At 42.2% G+C, this 20,185-nt stretch overlaps 1 protein-coding gene across 1 annotated transcript; it reads left to right on the top strand.

Moving 5' to 3' along the window:
* The first annotated feature begins 3,286 nt into the window (after positions 1-3,286).
* On the top strand, positions 3,287-19,514 carry LOC140547881 (calpain-1 catalytic subunit-like). Its single transcript, XM_072671127.1, has 21 exons — positions 3,287-3,606; positions 3,958-4,027; positions 7,141-7,259; positions 9,641-9,774; positions 10,339-10,507; positions 10,610-10,690; positions 10,775-10,860; positions 10,945-11,019; positions 12,939-13,099; positions 13,252-13,421; positions 14,022-14,033; positions 14,543-14,754; positions 15,261-15,300; positions 15,674-15,739; positions 15,838-15,895; positions 15,973-16,037; positions 17,202-17,270; positions 17,384-17,462; positions 17,598-17,711; positions 17,824-17,882; positions 19,081-19,514. The coding sequence occupies exons 1-21, from the start codon at positions 3,370-3,372 to the stop codon at positions 19,105-19,107; spliced, it is 2,103 nt and encodes a 700-aa protein (XP_072527228.1). The 5' UTR covers positions 3,287-3,369; the 3' UTR covers positions 19,108-19,514.
* Positions 19,515-20,185: the final 671 nt, after the last annotated feature.

Here is a 20,185-nt window from a genome sequence, read left to right as displayed (position 1 = left end):
CTCAGTGTAAAATATTGGCTTCGTTGCAGCAGGATTATTGCAGGTGTGACCCACTTGGGTTTCCACTGAATACCCAGGTTTCACTAATACTGAAAGAAGCACTCAAGCAACTGGGATTTTGGCAAGCGACGAGCAGACAATCAGATCTTACGCTACGTTCCATTTAAACTGGGGTGTCGGGTTAAAAATCCAGGATGGCTGCACCGCACATCCACAGTGATAGCAGCAGTGGGGTCATACAGTTTATTAGCCCTTCTATCTAGTTGTGTCTCATGAAATCAGTTGTGCACACACAGTACCATCCGAGTTCTATCTGTGGGGACGTGTTGTGGGGAATGCATTGCTATCGATCATTGCTATTGATTTTCCAGAAAGGACTGTCAAACCAGTTGTGGTGTCCAACTCTTTTAGTCTTTAGCTAACTGTTTTTGGAAATTCCTCAAAATAAAGTACAATTAGGAATGTACCTGGAGGTCCATTAACTTGGTGTGCCGTCATTCCCAGCGCCGAGTTCCGAGATAAATGCAAGGCAGCATCACTGTGAGGGACTTTGCTCTATATTCATTCATTCATTCATTCATTCATTCATTCATTGCTCTATCTATTCATTGCATATAATAAGGTAGTACTGTGCACCAATGCCAGGTTCGCATTACTCCGGTAATTGTGAATCTTTCCGTGGGTGTGGTGTGCACACTACACGACTGATGAGCAGATGATTCTTCTCACTGGCTGGAGCTAGTCACTGCACTAGCTTCCAGTATCACAACATTTTTCACACTGCTGGATTTAGAGTCGCCAACAGGTCCAGATATTAAACCTGCTGGATATTATTATATCGGGGGCTTGCAAGGCATCTGCGGTCACTCTGCGAGCCCTCGAATTGTGTATTTCAGCAGTTCACACATAAGAAACTGGCGTTACCTAGCTATCAACAGGCCTGTTTGCTTTTAAGCTTTTAAGTCGTCAGTCGAAGCGGGCGACTGTCTGCAAAGCTGCAAATACACAGTTGATCATCTGTGGGCAGATGCGCCACTCAAAGTTCCGCAATGCACGATTTCACAACTCGAAAAGTCATGAGCAGCATTGTGAAAGAGAAGCCAGCCGTCACTCAAAAACCTGAAAACAGCACAGTGCCAAGGTTACCTGTACGGGGACGCGAGGATCGCTGGTTCGAATCCCGGGTATGCCATCAGCAGCCGGATCCCGAGAGAGCACAATTGGCCTTGCTCTTTCTGGCTGTCTGTAAAGCTGGTTCAGTAACTATGCAAATACACAGTTGATCAGCCATGGGACGGATTTCACAACTCAAAAAGTCTTGAAAAGCATTGTGAAAGAGAAGCCAGCCGTCACTCAAAAACCTGAAAACAGTACCTGAAAATGCTGGGAGCTTTTTTTATACCCCTCTAGCACCACACCTGGCATTAGGCTCATCAAGTTTATCTGCTCCAGAGTCCTATTCTATTGTCCGTACTTCTCTAGAGGGACTAGACAAACTATGTGTGTGTGGATTAGCACAATGGATTGATTAGAAGGGGTGTCTACAAACATTTGGACATGTAGTGTATATTAGTGTCAATGCACTGGTTCCTGAGACTATAGCTGTGTGAAGTGTGAATTGGACCTTCACCTCCGCTACTGTCTAGTCAATCGCTTTCCTCATAAAGGTGTGAAACTTTGGCTCGGGCCGGTGCAGACCGATATGCAGATAAGAGGAAGCCAAGAGGCAGGAGGCAAGATGATGAATCATCCAGCAAGGTCGCCTACTTCAGTGGAACAGCACTACTGACTTCCAAGCTTACAGCGACCGACACATCCCAGTTTCCCCGTCTCGCTTCTCTGACATGATGACGCAACCACTCCACCTTAAAAGAGTCCTAAAAAAAGAGGGGAGTGGAGAACCAGCGTTGGTGTATTTAACCCCCGTCTGGAGGTCAGAGGCTTCACTACATGCTCTGGTGTCGTTGACCACGCAAGACAAAGAAGACCATGTCTGGAGTGGCCTCATCATTGGCTAAGGGTCGAGTCCAGGCTGCAGGTTTGGGCACCGAAAGCAACGTCGCCAAGTACCTGAATCAAGACTTTGAGGCGCTGAGGAGCCACTGGACAGCTGTTTTGCGACCCCACTTTCCCAGCTGCCCCAGAGTCCCTGGGCTTTAAGGAGCTTGGGCCGAAGTCATACCTTACCAGGGGAGTGCAATGGAAAAGATTGGGGAAAATTGGAAAATTGGGGGTTTTTTTCCGGAGTGGCGTCTGGATAGATACAATTAACCACGCTCTCCCATTGGCCGGGACTTCACAAGCCGAGCTGAAGGCCGTGTCAGATTGAGCACCAAAATAATTAGCAGCTGACAGAGGAACGAACCAGTGATCTCCACTGATTTCCAGTGGTTGGCATGGGTCCGCTGGACCATGGTTACACTCCAACAGATGAGGTCAAATATACGTTAAGGACTGTTAGCAGCTTCAGAAGCGTCACGCTAACGTCCTGCGAAAATCCTACAGTACGGCTAGTGGGAATGAGCATCATCGTACAGGTGGGCGCAGATTTTAACATTTGAGGCCTGAACTCAAGTCCTAGGTCTAACAGTCAGGGGTCACTACTGGAAAGTGCATGTACACTAGATGTCCAGAAGTATTGGGACACCTGCTCATAGGGTATTAAAAACAAAAAGAGCTGATCCTGCTTTTGTTGGAGTAACTGTCTCTACTGTCCAGGGAAGAAGAAGGCTTTCAACTAAATTTTGGAGGAGCTCTGCGGTGAGGATTTGATTGTATTCAGCAACATGATGTGTGATGATGACTCAACATACCCCTCTAGTTGACGGCTGGCATTAGGCATGGTGCCAGCAGGTTTCCATTTGCACATCTGTGTCAGCAATGGGTGCAACTTAAAGCAGCTGGACGCATTCATAAGAAGGGGTGTCCACAAACATTTGAACATATTGTGTATGTTGGTGCCAATGCACTGGTTCCTGAGAATATAGCTGTGTGAAGTGCGGATTGGACCTTCACCTCCGTTACTGTGAAGCCAATCGCTTTCCTGCTCATATGCAGATAAGAGGAAGCCAAGAGGCAGGAGGCAAGATGATGAGTCACTCAACAAGGTTGCCTTGCCTCGCCTGGCCTCACTTCAACAAACACTGATCAGGTGAATCTGACAAGTCATGGTAACAGCACTATTGACTTCCCATCTTACAACAGCTCTACCGTCTCGCTTCTCAGACATGATGATGCAACCACTCCACCTTAAAAGAGTCCTAAAAAGAGGGGAGTGGAGAACCAGCGTTGGGTATTTAACCCCCGTCTGGAGGTCAGAGGCTTCACTACATGCTCTGGTGTCGTTGACCACACAAGACGAAGAAGACCATGTCTGGAGCGGCCTCAACTTTGGCTAAGGCTCGAGCCTGTGCTGCAGGTTTGGGCACCGAAAGCAACGTCGCCAAGTACCTGAATCAAGACTTTGAGGCACTGAAGAGCCACTGCCTGAGCTCTGGACAGCTGTTTTGCGACCCCACTTTCCCAGCTGCCCCAGAGTCCCTGGGCTTTAAGGAGCTTGGGCCAAAGTCGTACCTTACCAGGGGAGTGCAATGGAAAAGACCCGCGGTAAGTGCTGACCTGAGAGGGCATCATCTTGATCCCTCCTAGCAATAAGGGTTCTGTATTGTACCGGGACAAAAAAGGGGTTCTTTGACTCTTGGGAACGACTGTGGGACTTAATTTGAGAAGGGTCTGACCACTCCACAGTTTCTGGCCAGTGGTGTTGAACGCATGCAGAGCTGGACATGTGGACTGAGAGATGTAAACTAGTGAAGGCCCAGGTCTAACCGTCACGGTTCTCCACCGGACTCCAGAGTATTTAGTTATACAGTGATAGCAGTTAGCAGTGATGGCTTCCACACAAGACCTCTACAGGTGTCAATGCTGCTAACTCTTGATGCTAACTGTGTTTTGCAGGACCTCTTCCCAGACCCCCAGTTCATCGTTGGTGGAGCCACGAGGACTGACATCTGCCAGGGAAAGCTGGGTGAGTTCCAACATATCGAGTTCTTCAGACTGTAGCTGTTCTAGAACATGGCAGGACTTCCCCATATCAAAACAGTCCATCGCCGGTACACCCCTGAGACCCTGCATGGCCACCCCAATCTGGGAGCCACCCCAAAGATTGGTCACCCATAGCACTGTTTTTGACAAGGTGTCAGACCTTGATTAGGAAATCAGGCCTGAGGCATTACCTGCTAAAAACTCCAGCTCAAGCTGGTCATTGATGGTCAAGGGGTGAAAAGCTGGTCATCCAAGAGAAAACCTTTGCTGGTAAGCAAGATGGTTAACCAGCTTCTGACCAGCATAGGGTAATGATGCATTTGATTTTGGTCAAGGTTGATCTTGTTGGTCGACCAGCTTGGTTTTGCTTGTCATGCAGGTTGACCAACATGGTCATGCTGGTCAACCAGTTTGGTTAGCCAGCTTGGTCTTGGGCTTGTCATGCAGGTTGACCAGCACAGTCATGCTGGTCATCCTGGTCAAGCAGCTTGGTCTTGTTGGTTGAGCAGTCTGGTCTTGTTGATCAGCCATCTTGGTCTTGCTTGTCATGCAGATTGACTAGGTTGGTCATGCTGGTTATGCTGGTCAGCCAGCCAGGTTTTGCTTGACATGCTGGTCAACCAACTTGGTCTTGTTGGTCAACCAGCTTGGTTAGCCAGCTTGGTCTTGGGCTTGTCGAAGCTCTGTCATTTTTATCATGCTTGGTCATGCAGGATGGCCAGCTTGGTCTTGTTGGTCAACCAGCTTGGTTAGCCAGCTTGGTCTTGCTTGTCATGTAGATTGACCAGCTTGGTCTTGTTTGTCAAGCAGCTTGGTCTTGGGCTTGTCATGCAGGTTGACCAGCTTGGTCCTGCTGGTCAAACATTTTAGTCTTGCTGCTCATGCTGGACATGCAGGTCAAACAGCTTGGTCTTGTTGGTCGAGCAGCTTGGTTAGCCAGCTTGGTCTTGGGCTTGTCATGCAGATTGACCAACTCGATGATGCTGGTCGAACATTTTAGTCTTGCTGGTCATGCTGTTCGACCATCTTGGTCTTGTTGGTCGAGCAGCTTGGTCTTGCTTGTCCGGCTGGTCATGTGGGTCGGTCAGCTCGGCCAGTGTTTTCAGATTTCAGTGAGACTATTTTCCAAGAAGGCCAGTGGTAAGCTGACCAGTATGAACTGTTAGTCAGTTCTTTATGGGAAACAGCAAAGATTCCTTACCGAGTCACCGTACAACCGTGAGACACATCCAGCACAGAGGAGATTATCAGTGTGATTGTCCCTCAAAAGAGCTCAGTAATGCTGAGAAGTTACTGGCTATCTACAGTGATGTTTACGTCTACTCATTCTCTAGCAGGAACCGTGGTGTTTGTAACGTTTCCGCTCGCCGAGTTCCTCTTTAGAGTCTGTGAAGAGTGTGTTTGCTACTTCCTGGGTCCAGTTTGAGTCAGTTTTTCAGAATAACACACCTCACCTCTGCTCAAACCTGCACCGCTGTACCTTAGAAAACAGCAATGCTAGCCCTATCACTACATACAGCAAGGATGGCCACTGTGAACAAAGATGGCCGGTTCAATACACAATAGTGTGGTCTTACTGGTCAACCAGTAAGCTCTCGCAGGTCATGCAGATCAACCAACGTGGTCTTACTGCTCATGCTGGTCAACCGTACTGGTCATGCTGGTCGTTACGGGTTGACCAGCAAGCTCTCGCAGATCTTGCAGGTCAACCAGCCTCTGGTCTTACTGGACTTGCTGGTCGACTAGCCTGGTTTTACTGCTCATGCTGGTTAACTAGCCTGGTCTTCATGCTGGTCGACCAGCATGGTTTTACTGGTCGACCAGCAAGCTCTCACAGGTCATGCACGTCAACCAGCCTCTGGTCTTACTGGACTTGCTGGTCAACCAATGTGGTCATTCTGGTCATGCTGGTCGACTAGCCTGGTCTTACTGCTCATGCTGGTCAACCGTACTGGTGATGCTGGTCATCATGGTCAACTAGCCTGGTCATCATGCTGGTCGACCAGCGTGGTCTTACTGGTTTACCAGCAAGCTCTCGCAGGTCATGCAGATTAACCAGCCTCTGGTCTTACTGGACTTACAGGTCAACCGTCCTAGTCATGCTTGTCATGCTGGTTGAGTAGCCTAGTCTTACTGCTCATGCTGGTCAACCATACTGGTGATGCTGATCATGCTGGTCAACTAGCCTGGTCATCATGCTGGTCGACCAGCATGGTCTTACTGGTCGACCAGCAAGCTCTCGCAGGTCATGCAGATTAACCAGCCTCTGGTCTTACTGGACTTAGTGGTCAACCGTCCTAGTCATGCTTGTCATGCTGGTTGACTAGCCTAGTCTTACTGCTCATGCTGCTCAACCACCTTGATAATGCTGGTCACCCTGGTCGACCAGCAAGCTCTTGGTGGTCATAATGCTGGTGGTCTGGTTTGGTCAGCTTGATCATGCTTGTAGACCAGCTAAACCATTAAACTCTAGCAGAAATCTACCCTATGCTGGTCTAAGAGCTCGAGATGGGCCAGATGGGTTTTTTTCAGCAGGGATGACTTGGCTTAAAAGCGAGGTGTTGGGAAATTGACCACAGTGTGACTAAGATACACCTCGAAACTATGTAAAAACAGATAAACGACTGTTAAGATGACCGTGAGTCAGAGTTTAAAACTTCGGACGGAGACGGAAGGAAGGGGGGGGGGGGGGGGGCTTCGGGACTCTGGGAACTTAAAGGGAGGAGACAGGGTGGTGGTGAACACCTGAACAAGGTAGATTTGGGAGGAATGCTCAAGGGCATTGTTGTTAGCTTCTCGCTAACATACTGCTAAAATCCAGTAGAAGGACAAAAGTATATGGACAAAAGTATTTCTAGCCCATGCCTGGCATTAGTCATGGTGCCAATAGGCTCATCAGGTTTAGAGTGCTAGACAAGCTATGTGTGCATTTGCTCATCTATGTCAGCAATGGATGCAACTTAAAAGTAGCTGAATGCAGTCTTTAGAAGGGGTGTCCACAAACATTTGGACATGTAGTGTATAATGTTCATTGTCAATGTACTTTATGTATCAACGTTCAAAGGACAGACACCACTTGTATTTTCATTCCTGCAGGGAACTGCTGGCTCATGGCGTCCATCGCATCTTTAACTCTGAATCAAGAAATCCTGGCTCGCGTGATTTATCCTGAGCAGAGCTTTACGAAGGACTACGCCGGCATCTTTCACTTTAAGGTCGGATTCTCCTTCTCGGGGTTGGTTTAGCAGCAGCAGTGGTAGCAACCGTTTTTATTTATTTCCTGTAGTTTTTTATTTTTTGGTCTAATAATTTGTTGTAGTCTAATATTTGATGTAGTCAAATAGTATCAAAGTAATCTAATATTTGATGCTGTCTAATATTTGATGTAATCTAATAGTATCAAAGTAATCTAATATTTGATGCAGTCTAATATTTGACATAGTCTGATAGTATCAAAGTAATCTAATATTTGATATAGTCTAATAGTATAAAAGTAATCTAATATTTGATGTAGTGTAATAGTATCAAAGTAATCTAATATTTGATATGGTCTAATATTTGATGTAATCTAATAGTATCAAAGTAATCTAATATTTGATGTAATCTAATAGTATAAAAGTAATCTAATATTTTATGTAGTGTAATAGTATCAAAGTAATCTAATATTTGATGTAGTCTAATAGTATAAAAGTAATTTAATATTTGATGTAGTGTAATAGTATCAAAGTAATCTAATATTTGATGAACTCTAATATTTGATGTAATCGAATAGTATCAAAGTAATGTAATATTTGATATAGTCTAATATTTGATATAATCTAATAGTATCAAAGTAATCTAATATTTGACATAGTCTAATAGTATAAAAGTAATCTAATATTTGATGTAGTCTAATAGTATCAAAGTAATCTAATATTTGACATAGTCTAATAGTATAAAAGTAATCTAATATTTGATGTAGTCTAATAGTATAAAAGTAATCTAATATTTGATGTAGTCTAATATTTGATGTAGTCTAATATTTGATGTAATCCAATAGTATCAAAGTAATCTAATATTTGATGTAGTCTAATATTTGATGTAATCTAATAGTATCAAAGTAATCTAATATTTGATGTAGTCTAATAGTATAAAAGTAATCTAATATTTGATGTAGTGTAATAATATCAAAGTAATCTAATATTTGATGTAGTCTAATATTTGATGTAATCCAATAGTATCAAAGTAATCTAATATTTGATGTAGTCTAATATTTGATGTAATCTAATAGTATCAAAGTAATCTAATATTTGACATAGTCTAATATTTGATGGAGTCTAATAGCATCAAAGTAATCTAATATTTGACATAGTCTAATATTTTATGTAGTCTAATAGTATAAAAGTAATCTAATATTTGATGTAGTCTAATAGTATCAAAGTAATCAAATATTTGACGTAGCCTATTGTATTAAAGTAATCTAATATCTGATATAGTGTAATATTTGATGTAATCTTATAGTATCAAAGTAATCTAATATTTGATGTTGTCTAATATTTGATGTAATCTAATAGTATCAAAGTAATCTAATATTTGATGTAGTCTAATAGTATAAAAGTAATCAAATATTTGATGTAGCCTATTGTATTAAAGTAATCTAATATTTGATATAGTCTAATATTTGATGTAATCTTATAGTATCAAAGTAATCTAATACCTGACATAGTCTAATATTTGATGTAATCTTATAGTATCAAAGTAATTTAATATTTGATGTAGTCTAATAGCATCAAAGTAATCTAATATTTGACATAGTCTAATATTTGATGTAGTCTAATAGTATAAAAGTAATCAAATATTTGACGTAGCCTATTCTATTAAAGTAATCTAATATTTGATATAGTCTAATATTTTATGTAATCTTATAGTATCAAAGTAATCTAATATTTGATGTTGTCTAATATTTGATGTAGTCTAATAGTATCAAAGTAATCTAATATTTGATTTAGTCCAATAGTATCAAAGTAATCTAATATTTGATGTAATCTAATATTTGCTATAGTTTAATATTTGATGTAGTGTAATAGTATCAAAGTAATCTAATATTTGATGTAGTGTAATAGTATCAAAGTAATCTAATATTTGCTATAGTTTAATATTTGATGTAGTGTAATAGTATCAAAGTAATCTAATATTTGATGTAGTGTAATAGTATCAAAGTAATCTAATATTTGCTATAGTTTAATATTTGATGTAGTGTAATAGTTTTAAAGTAATCTAATATTTGACGTAATCTAATATTTGACGTAGTATAATAGTATAAAAGTAATCTAATATTTGACGTAGTATGATAGTATAAAAGTAATCTAATATTTGACGTAGTCTAATAGTATAAAAGTAATCTAATATTTGAAGCAAGTTACTGTACATTTCACTGTGCTCTTTTTACAGTGTGGTAGTTATAAAATATAGACCTGAATGGGTTGATAGTGAACTCAATTACTAATGGCTAAACACTCAATAATTAATAATAATGAATGACTTAAAACACCTAATCATTGACAAATGAACCACATCATCAGAATCCATTGGATCAAACCTCTCTCCATCTCCACAGCTGTGGCAATACGGGAAGTGGATGGACGTTGTGGTCGACGACTTGCTGCCCGTGAGGAGCGGGAAGCTGCTGTTCAACCACTCTGCCGACGGAAATGAGTTCTGGAGCGCACTGCTGGAGAAGGCCTGTGCTAAGTAAGTGTGTGTGAGGGGATAGTTTACTCACACACCTTCATATCATCATGAAATTACAGTCTTCCCAGCTAACGTGCCCTTGTGAGGCCTGTATGAGGAGGCCAACTGAGACAATGCCCACCAGGGTCAGTGATGGGCCCCATCTGGGTTGTAGACTGCACTTGGTGCGTAGCTGGCAGTCATGTAAGATCAAGGTGGGCTGTAACGATGAGGCCCATTTGGGAAGCTCAACTGGTTCCCAGTAAAGAAAACGCATGTACAAAGCCACCTGGAACCCACCTAGCCCATGGTCCACCCATGTGAGTCTGGGTTGTATGTACATAGGATGCGGCAATCCAAGGGGTCCAAGCACTACAGCTCATTTTAGACCCAGTAGATCACTGATGATGGGCAACGTTGTCGGAATGGGCTCTGTTTGTGATAGATGTGGGGTCTCGAAAGAGATCTTGACCTTTTGACCTTTGAACCTTTCCGCCTGGAGAGCAGCAGGCTCCAGAGTGCCCAACAAACCCATTAGCTTGGTGAAAATTGTCCTGCTGGTTTCTCTCTCCCGTTGCTCTTCAGGGTGAACGGATGCTATGAGGCCCTGAAAGGGGGGAACTCTATCGAGGGTTTCGAGGACTTCACCGGAGGCATCGCGGAATGCTACGAGCTCAGCAAAGCCCCCTCGAACCTGTTTAATATAATAAGGCAGGCCCTGAGCCGGGGGTCTCTGATGTGCACGTCTATATTCGTGAGTATGCTGTACATGTTAGACCTGATAACCTGGTTTGACGTCAAGCCTGGACAGGTTAAAGTCTGTTAGCGTGCACTGAGGTAATGCCTTTCCGAGCAGGGCAGTGCCAGTGAAATAGAGTCTGTGACCGCAGAGCAGCTGGTGAAGACGCATGCCTACTCCATCACGGCAGCAGAGGAGGTGAAACCCTGTTCAGCGGCTACACTCTACAGTCATTGCTTTTCTGGTACTGTGCTCTCATGCACTTCTATCTTTCTCCTGTAGGTTCAGGTGGGTGAGAGTCGGGTGCAGCTGGTGCGCCTCAGGAACCCCTGGGGTCACAAGGAGTGGAACGGCCCTTGGAGTGATAAGTAAGTGTATCAACCAGCCGTGGATCTCACTAATACACTCTGAATAATGATGGATACGGATAAGGCACTGTTGTCGTTCCTCAGTTCCTCAGAGTGGGACAGTATCCTGCCGGAGGAGAAGGCCAAGCTCAGTCACTCCGCAGAGGATGGAGAGTTCTGGTGAGAAGACCGGTACATTATATATGCCGCTTTTAGTGCCGTTAGGGGTCCAAGCACCAGTTGTGCTAGATTTGTATCGGTTTAGGACTCCCTCCTGGAGTGAGCCTCCTCGAGCTGCTCATATTACACACATATTAGCTTCACAAGCAGATTCTGAATAATTAGTGCTAAGTAATGAATATCTATTGAACGATTAGGAAATACTACTTAGTACTTGAGTAGATATTGGATTATTGGTAGAAACTCATTGAATAATTAGGAGGTACAGAATAATTTGTAGGTACTGAATACTTAGTACTTTTTAAAAGATTAGTACTAAAAAAACACCTTTTGAAGTAGATATTGGATTATTGGTAGATACTGAATAATTACTATGTATTTAATTATTAGTGTTATTATTGGCGCTGATAGTCCTGGTGTGAAACTGTGTACTGAATAACTAACACATTAGGAGATATAGGAGGAGTAATAGTAGTAGGTACTGAGTACTTAGTACTTATTAAATGATTACTAGATACTAAAAAGAAGAACTTATTGAAGTAGATATTGGATTACTGGTAGATACTGAATAATTACTATTTTAGATATAATTAGTAGATATTGCATAATTAGTATTTACTGAATAACTGTCACTTATTGAAAAATTAGGTGGTACTGAGTAATTAGTAGGTACTGAACAATTACTTTGTTATAATAAGTACTTACTAAATAACACTGAGTAATTAGGTTTTAAATGAGTATGTAGTAAATAATTACTACTCATTGAATGATTGATACTAAAAGAAGCACTTATTGAAGTAGTGGATTATTAGTAGACACTGAATAATTACTATTTTAAATTAGTCTAATATTAGGTGGTAATAATTATTAGGGTATTAATTAGTAGGTATGAATAATTACTACTTATTTACTACTGATACTGATTATCAAAGTAGATATTGGATTATTGGTAGAGACTAACTAATTACTATCTTATAAATAATAAGTAGATACTGAATTATTAGTACTTACTAAATTACTAAATTAGGAAATACTACTTAGTACTTGAGTAGATATTGGATTATTGGTAGAAACTGAACTAACACATATTGAATAATTAGAAGGTACTGAATAATTTGTAAGTACTGAATACTTAGTACTTATTAAATAATTAGTAGATACAAAAAAGAAGCACTTATTGAAGTAGATATTGAATTATTGGTAGATACTGAATAATTACTATTATATAAATAATTAGTGGCTACTGAATTATTAGTTTTTACTAAATAACACTGAAGAATTAGTAGGTACTGAGTAATTAGGTTTTAAATTAGAAGGTATTGAATAATTACTACTTATTGAATGCTTGGTAGAGACTGATTATTGAAGCAGATATTGGATTATTGGTAGATACTAAATAATTACTATGCTATAAATAATTAGTAGATACTGAATTATTAGTACTTACTAAATTACACTTACTGAGTAAGTAGTACTTATTAAGTGATTAGTAGATACTAAAAAGAACACTTATTGAAGTAGATATTGGATTATTGGTAGATACTGAATAATTACTATTATATAAATAATTAGTGGCTACTGAATTATTTGTATTTACTAAATATCACTGAGTAATTAGTACGTACTGAGTAATTAGGTTTTAAATGATCTCAACAGCACTCTGGAGGTGTAAGCCTATTTAAATAAGGTCAAAAGGTCAATCTGTACACAACCTGAAAAAAGAAAAGGTACCATTTACAAGCATGGCATTTAGGAGGCTTTTGGGAAGCGCCAACTCCCTATCATTTACCCTCTGCCTGCAGAAAGGTACCATCGTGCCTTATGCCTCGTTGAGCTTGTTGGTGCTTGGGCCCCGAATATTGCTGTTTGAAGTGTGTCTTCCTATTGTCTGCTTTTCTGTTTGTTTATCTGTCTTCCAGGATGGCATATTCAGACTATAAGGAGCGGTACTCAATGGTGGAGATTTGTAACCTGACTCCTGACACTTTGGCCAACGATCAGCTCGGCCAGTGGGCCTTCCAGCAGTTTGAGGGCAGCTGGAAGTGTGGTTCGTCGGCTGGCGGCTCCAGTAGTCACAAAGGTGCTTTTGCAGCACATGAGATAATCCATCATTCTTTTGTCCATGTGATTTTAGTCCTGGTAGGAAAGACGCCAGACATGAGGTATGAGGACTTTATGGTTTATCACTTATGCATATTCATATGCTAAGCCTTCCACACTTCTCTCTGTCAGACACGTTCTGGATAAACCCGCAGTACAGAATCACTCTGCTGGAGGAGGATGACGATCCCGTGGACAATGAAGTGGCCTGCAGCTTCCTTTTGGCCCTGATGCAGAAGGACCGCCGGCACTTTCGCAAGCTGGGCCAGGACATACACTCCATTGGCTACTGCATCTACAAGGTAAGGAACCTTAGGTCAGCTATCCGCAGCCCCACCCCACTAAATCAACAGAACCCAGATAATCCCCCATGTGAGGCCTGTAGGGGTATCCCAACTGGTAACCAGAACATTTTGTCCATGGGTTCCATGTTGTCCCTCAATATGAATGTCCACCAGGGTCCTACCAGGGTCAGTGGTAATTAGGGTTGGATAACACCCAGATGGGGCCTGTATGGGTAGCTCAGCTGGAAACCAGAAGGTTTTGGCCACCAATATGAACGCCTACCACTGTCAGTGGAAAGCACACACTGTTGGTGGGTGGGCAGTTGGGGCCACGGCTGGCCCTAGTTGTACCTCGTCGGCTACCAGTTCTTGTTGTATGGTTCGCTGACGAGTCTAATATGAATTTTTAAAGCAGCTTTATGCAAGAATTGCGAGGACCTTTATTGCTCCTGGGCTCCCCCTATAGATAGGAAGTGTAATTCGCACCTTGTGCCCTGAATGACATGCATTTCTGGACAAGCTGAAAATTTCAATGATTCAATTCAATAAGTATTTTGATGAGCATTTCAACCAATTCCTGATGGCTCAGTGTGTGTTTTATGTTTTTCTCTCTTTTAGGTCCCAGAGGAGGTAAACGCCTTATTCTGCCTGTGCTGCGTTAAGATTGCATCGGAGTCAACTGAGGATGCATTATGCCCTAGAGGCCTCGCTATTCCCATCTTTAAAAAACAGCCTGTTCAGCTCAAGCTCAATGATCTGGCTGGTTAAGCTGGTTGACTAGCTTAGCTCTTGATCAGCATAAGGTATCTTTGAGTTTGATGATGTAGCTGGTCTACCAGCCTGATCCACCTGACTAAGCTGAACAACCAGTATGACCAAGCTTGACCCTGCTGGTAGAGACCAAGACCAAGCTGGTCTACCGGCATGACCAAAGTCACAAAACTGGTCAACCAGCAAGACCAGCAAGACCAAACTAGTTAACCAGTATAACCAAGCTGGCCAAGAGCTGGTTAACTAGCTAGCTTACCAGCATAGGGTATGTTTTTGCCTGGATGACCAACATTTTAACCACCTTGCCCGTCAAAGACCGCCAGTGCCCCCCAGCTAAGCAAACCCTGGCCTGTGTTTCTGTGCTGTAGTTCCGCGATTCCCAGAATGTGTGTCTGAACGGGGAGATTTTCCAGTCCGCCACCGTCTGCGCAAGTTCAGAGGACTTCATCATGCAACGGGAGATAACTGCACGACTCCGCCTTCCTCCGGGAGATTACCTGGTCATTCCCTCCACCTCCCAGCCTGGGGAGGAGGCCGACTTCATTGTCAGGGTCTTCACTGAGAAACAGTCCAAGATAAAGTGAGTAACTTTTATTTATTTATATATATACAATATATGTTCAAAAGTTTGTGGACACCCTTTCTAATGAATGCATTCAGCTACTTTAAAAACACAGCTTGTCTAGTTCCCAATCTATGGGCACCATGCTGCCACGCGTGGGCTAGAGGGGTGTAAAGCCCACCAGCAGAACTACTCTGTTCTCTGGAATGATGGATGGTGGAGCTCCATCCAATACTTTTCAGATAAGTAGGACAGTTGGGGACCTCACTAAACCTCACTAAAGCTCTTGTCGCTGAATGCAATCAATCAAATCCTCACAGCAATGCTCCTCCAAAATCTAGTAGAACAGAGCAGGTGTCCCAATACTTTTGTCCATATAGTGTATATATGTATTTCATCGATTTTTCAGGGGTCAATCAGGGGTCACCAGTCTTCTCTTCTCTGTGGTGAGACTGCTGACCCCTCCACTATGTGAATAACTGGGAAAGGCCGTAATGCTGTCCTGATCTCCTTGTCTCTTTTAGGGAGGTGGACAATGAGGTGGCCTTCACCCTAGATGAGCAGGTAAGGGTCCACAGAGCAGGTCCAGTATATGGGGTCATGTCACAGGTGTGAACCAGATAGAGTGGAGGAGGAGGGGGGGGAGGGCGCTGCAGAGACTCAACTGACCACAATCATGAAGTTATTTTAACGAACGCTAAATTGACAAAAGTACTGGGACACCTGCTCATTCATTGATTCTTCTGAAATCGAGGGTAACTGTCTCTACTGTCCTGGGAAGAAGGCAGTCGGTGTCAGCAATAGATGCAGCTTGAAGAAGCTGAATGCATTTATTAGAAGGGGTGTCCACAAGTATTTGGACATGTCGTGTATGTAGGAGAATTAACCGTTGAGAGTTTTGAAATGTTTCATGTCTTGCTTGAATTAAACGTCCCAGGTTGAGATCACAGAGCAAGACATCGACGCCTCGTTCAGAGACATGTTTGCCAAGTGGTCTGGAGAGGTAAGAGTGTCCTACACAATTTACGGTGTACATATGTTGGCCTGCTGACCTGTGGGTCACCGCTGCAGTTCATTCATTCATTAGTCTTTACGCTTCAGGATAAGGAGATTTCTGCTGCTGAGTTGAAGAGCATCCTGAACGAGGTGGCATCCAAACGTAAGTCTGGTTTCGGCATGGCCTGTTGAGACTGTTCGTACTGGACGAGAGCGTAACTTTGCCCACGTGTTTTTCAGACCCGGACTTAAAGAGCGACGGATTCAGCCTGGAGGCGTGCAGGTGCATGGTGCATCTCATGGACGTATCCTTCCTCACAAACTCCACCAACTCCACCATTTACGATTCCGACAATTAGCAATAACGTTAGAGACAGAAAAGACGCTGCACAGTAGAAAGGCGCACCACCATCCCTGTGTCGGCTCGGATAGTTGACTTGGACGTTTTCATACATGGGGCCCTATTTTAGAGAAGTACGCAAATGGCATGAACTAAGCCTCTTTAATTAATCGTGGGTGTGTTTTGGCCGTAACATTCCCTATAAGAGCCAAGATTGCGGTTTCAGGGGTGTAAAGCGGGGGTGTTTGGGCCTGTGTTGACGATTCACTGCCAAGATAGCAACAAACGTCCGACTGTTGACGTCTGCCTAGGTTGTTTTCGGTCAGTGAACACCCCTCATTTCAAGACCGCCACGCCCATCGGCGTACAGACATTCGCAAGCACCGTCACTATTTAAAGGACGCAGGAGGAAGGCGTGAGTAAGATAGGACCCGGAGAATCAGGTCCGGACATTATCCAGAGATAACCTTCCACACATGTAGCGTTCAGCCGGAGATTGTCCCTGTCAGACGCTTGTCTTGTCTTGCAGCAGATGTTCGGCAGGCCTGGCAGGATGCAAAAAGTAGCACAATCTACAATGGTGAAGGAGGGGACCGCCTCGCCCACTGTGAGTTCTCTGGATAATTGCCCTGAGTTTATACTAGTGGGCTGGCAGGATACAGTCTGGGTCATGTCCGGGACAACTGACCTGGACATTTGCGCTTGGGACATTTGCCTTAACTGTTTAGAGGAGTTTAGAGGAGCCATCAGACGACATTTCCTACTGACCCCCATCCAGCAAAGACTCATTGAGAAGAAGTCGTCTCGTTCAGGGCGATGACAAGACGTCTCTCTAGAAAAAGACGTCCCTCTACGTCTTAATTTGGTTGAAAAGTGGGAGTTGAAAAATAGGTCGCGTTCAGGTTGCTTCAGCGATTCCAACCCAACCATAAACTTACTGCGGCGTCCCGCAGACCACCAACCCCCCCCCCCCTCAAACAAGTATGTGGTCTGAAAAAGACGTCCACTAAGGGTCCATGACGGCCCAACCGGATGTAGCCCAGAAACCCGCGTCTCTATGGCATCTGGTGTTGAGTATAAGTGAGTACAGCTCTAATAAAAAAATATCCTTGACTGAGGTGGAACTCAGAAAGACGGCAGCGCTCGTCTGGGAATCGTGGAGTTCCAGATCCTGTGGAACAAGATCACAAAGTGGCTGGTGAGAAGATCAGTGCTCTTTAATCTGTACCAACACAACCGACTCGCCTCCTCACCAGACTCTGAGTCTTCTGACCTCTTGTGATCTCTTGGTCTCCCTTTTCCGTCTCGTAGGACATCTTCCAGCAGTTTGACCAGGACAAGTCGGGCACCATGAACTCCTATGAGCTGCGCCTGGCCTTGGAAGCAGCCGGTAAGGCAGTATGAGCCTCTAGTGATCTCCCATCTTGACGAGTTCAGATCCAGTAGGCTTGCATCTATTCAGAAGAATGAACCTGGAGGTTCATGCAGGTTTCTCAAGACGTGGTTTCACTTTCTCCTTTTCCAGGTTTTAAGCTCAACAACAAGCTGAACCAGATGCTGGTGGCACGATACGCCGCCCAGGAGGTGGTGGATTTTGATAGCTTCATCTGTTGCCTGGTCAAACTGGAGGCTATGCTGAGTAAGTACAGTATCTGCCGCTGTTACCGCAGTACAACCGCAGTACATCCTCAGTCTGTAGGACGTCAGTGTGGTTTGTAAATCTTTATACCGTGTACAATCTCCCCACACAGGAGTTTTCCAGCAGCTGGACACGGACAAGAGCGGTGTTGCTAAACTCAACGTCTCAGAGGTGATTTTCTTGTGTTGACCAGGGTTCCTAAAGTTGCAGTCCTGGTGGGCCGGTTGTAGTCTGGCTTATCACACCTACTTAAATTAGCAATAACAGCTGTGTACCACGAGCCATGCTTAACCAGGGACAGCCCACATGTGGACGTTTACTTTCAGATGTTTACCACTACCAGCATTAATCTTCTAGCCTCCTTCAGGTCTTCAGTACATTAGTTTTATGAGCACAAAATATTTTCAAAATGTATTTATCAGTTATATTTTTGCTTTGTGCAAACATGGCCAAAAATGTATCTGTTAAATATATTTTGAAATACGTGTTTAAATGTAAAATAATTAGTTAAACATGCATTTAACAATTTGCATTTGCATTTATCAGTATATATTTGAAATGGTTTTTTTTTACATACATTTAACATATGAAATTGACCAATTAATATTGTTTATTTTAAATAGATTTTAAAATATTTTAAAATAGATTTAAAAAATATCTTTGGCATATATGCAACTGGCACATTTTTATATATTATATTATATTATATTATTTTATTATATTTACTATCTATTTCTTTTGATTTATTTTTTATTTCTATTTAAATAAAATAATACTTTTTTGTTTTATATATATATTAATCCTGTATTTTTGTTGTTTTTAATGCGTTTGGCATATATGAAATTTGCCAATGAATATATTTTATTACATCTACAAAAATACATGTATTTAAAAAAATTTAATTACCATATATAAACATACATTATACATGCTTAAAGGATACCATCACTAGATAATCCAGTTAAACTAAGCTCTAAAACATTTCTTATTCCTTTTTTTGTGTGTAAAAGAAAAAGGTTGATTTCCCCGTTGAGTTACTTTGTGTACACATTTTTATTACATTTATTTTCGAATACATTTTAGGTTAGATTTGGCAAAAGGTTTATATAGGTTTGGCATATATGAAATATATTGTAAAATACATTTGTTTCAGTTCCTAGTTCAAAAAACAAGATATATATCAAATGATCCAACTGCATCTTTACAGTGTATCTGTATTCATGGAACATGTTAAATGTGTATTTGCCAACACTAGTAATTCGTTGTATATGCAACATATGTAAATGAAATGTCAGTCTGACATTCAGTGTTCGGGAAAAAGGGGAAAACGTATCAATTTGTTCATTTGTGCCTTCTCTGTCAAACACAGTGGCTGCACCTGACCATGTACGAATGAATCGTCCAGAGGAGCAGACTGCCGTCCTGCTAGCCTGGGACCCAATGTCCACTGCAGTTTTTTATCACCATCCAGTCCAGAGTAGGGCTGGGTACCCCCCCCCCCAAAAAAAAAAAAAAAAGCTTTACAATGCGCTAAACATCAGTTGTGTAACATCACCCATATACGCTTTGTTTTCTTCTTTAAAGAAATTCATTGGATTTTGGCAAATTGCTGCTGTCACTTCCTATCAGTACACAAAAATGTCCTGTGAACCTATGAGCATTGCACTGTACTGTCATTTACACAGCTTAGGTGACGTCAGCTTTTAGGGTTCATATCATTGGTTTCTTTTTTCGCAGTACTGCTCAATAAAGTGACCACCCAAAAATAAATAAATAAATAAAATAAAATACATTTTTAAAAAAGCTGACTTTTTCTTGCGTATTTCAGTGTAATACTGCAAAACATGGACCACATGGCTTCTTCTTATGTGTGTAAATTCCTCGAGGAAGTTGGGAAAGTTGGGAAATTGACCATGGGAATTAACAGGAATTAATGAGACCAAAACTGGAATATTTGAAGCTATAATCCTGGCTACAATAAATAGATATGATACCAAAACAGTTGAATAGCAAAGTGTATGATAAAGTTCCTGAAAATTATAATTATAACTCCCAAAGTTCCCGAGCTAAAGTTCCCACAGGTTACCGGTCATTTTTCTTACATTTTCCACCCCTTTACAAGAATAATATTATATAATTAAACCAATAAAAAACAGTTAATTTCCCTGTTGAAGTGATTTGTGTGATACATCTCATCACCAAACTGCTGGAGAATATTACTTTCCTTCATTAGTAATCTCTACAAACACCCTTAGGGTCACTTTATGAGCCCTTATCCAATCCCTGGTGAAATAAACCCCACTGCTTATCCCGTTCCAGACGTCCAAGAGGTCGATATATTAGGCAGGAAGTAAACACCTGCTGGTTGGTCATGCTGGTTGACTTGGTCAAGATGGTTAACCATCATCACCAAGTTGGAAACCCAGCATCTGCAACATACACTACGCTGGTCTCACTGGTTTACCAGCATAGGG

This window comes from Salminus brasiliensis, chromosome 25 (assembly GCF_030463535.1).
Source record: "Salminus brasiliensis chromosome 25, fSalBra1.hap2, whole genome shotgun sequence".
In the NCBI taxonomy this organism is placed as follows: domain Eukaryota; kingdom Metazoa; phylum Chordata; class Actinopteri; order Characiformes; family Bryconidae; genus Salminus; species Salminus brasiliensis.
This window is presented reverse-complemented; position numbering and strand designations above follow the sequence as displayed.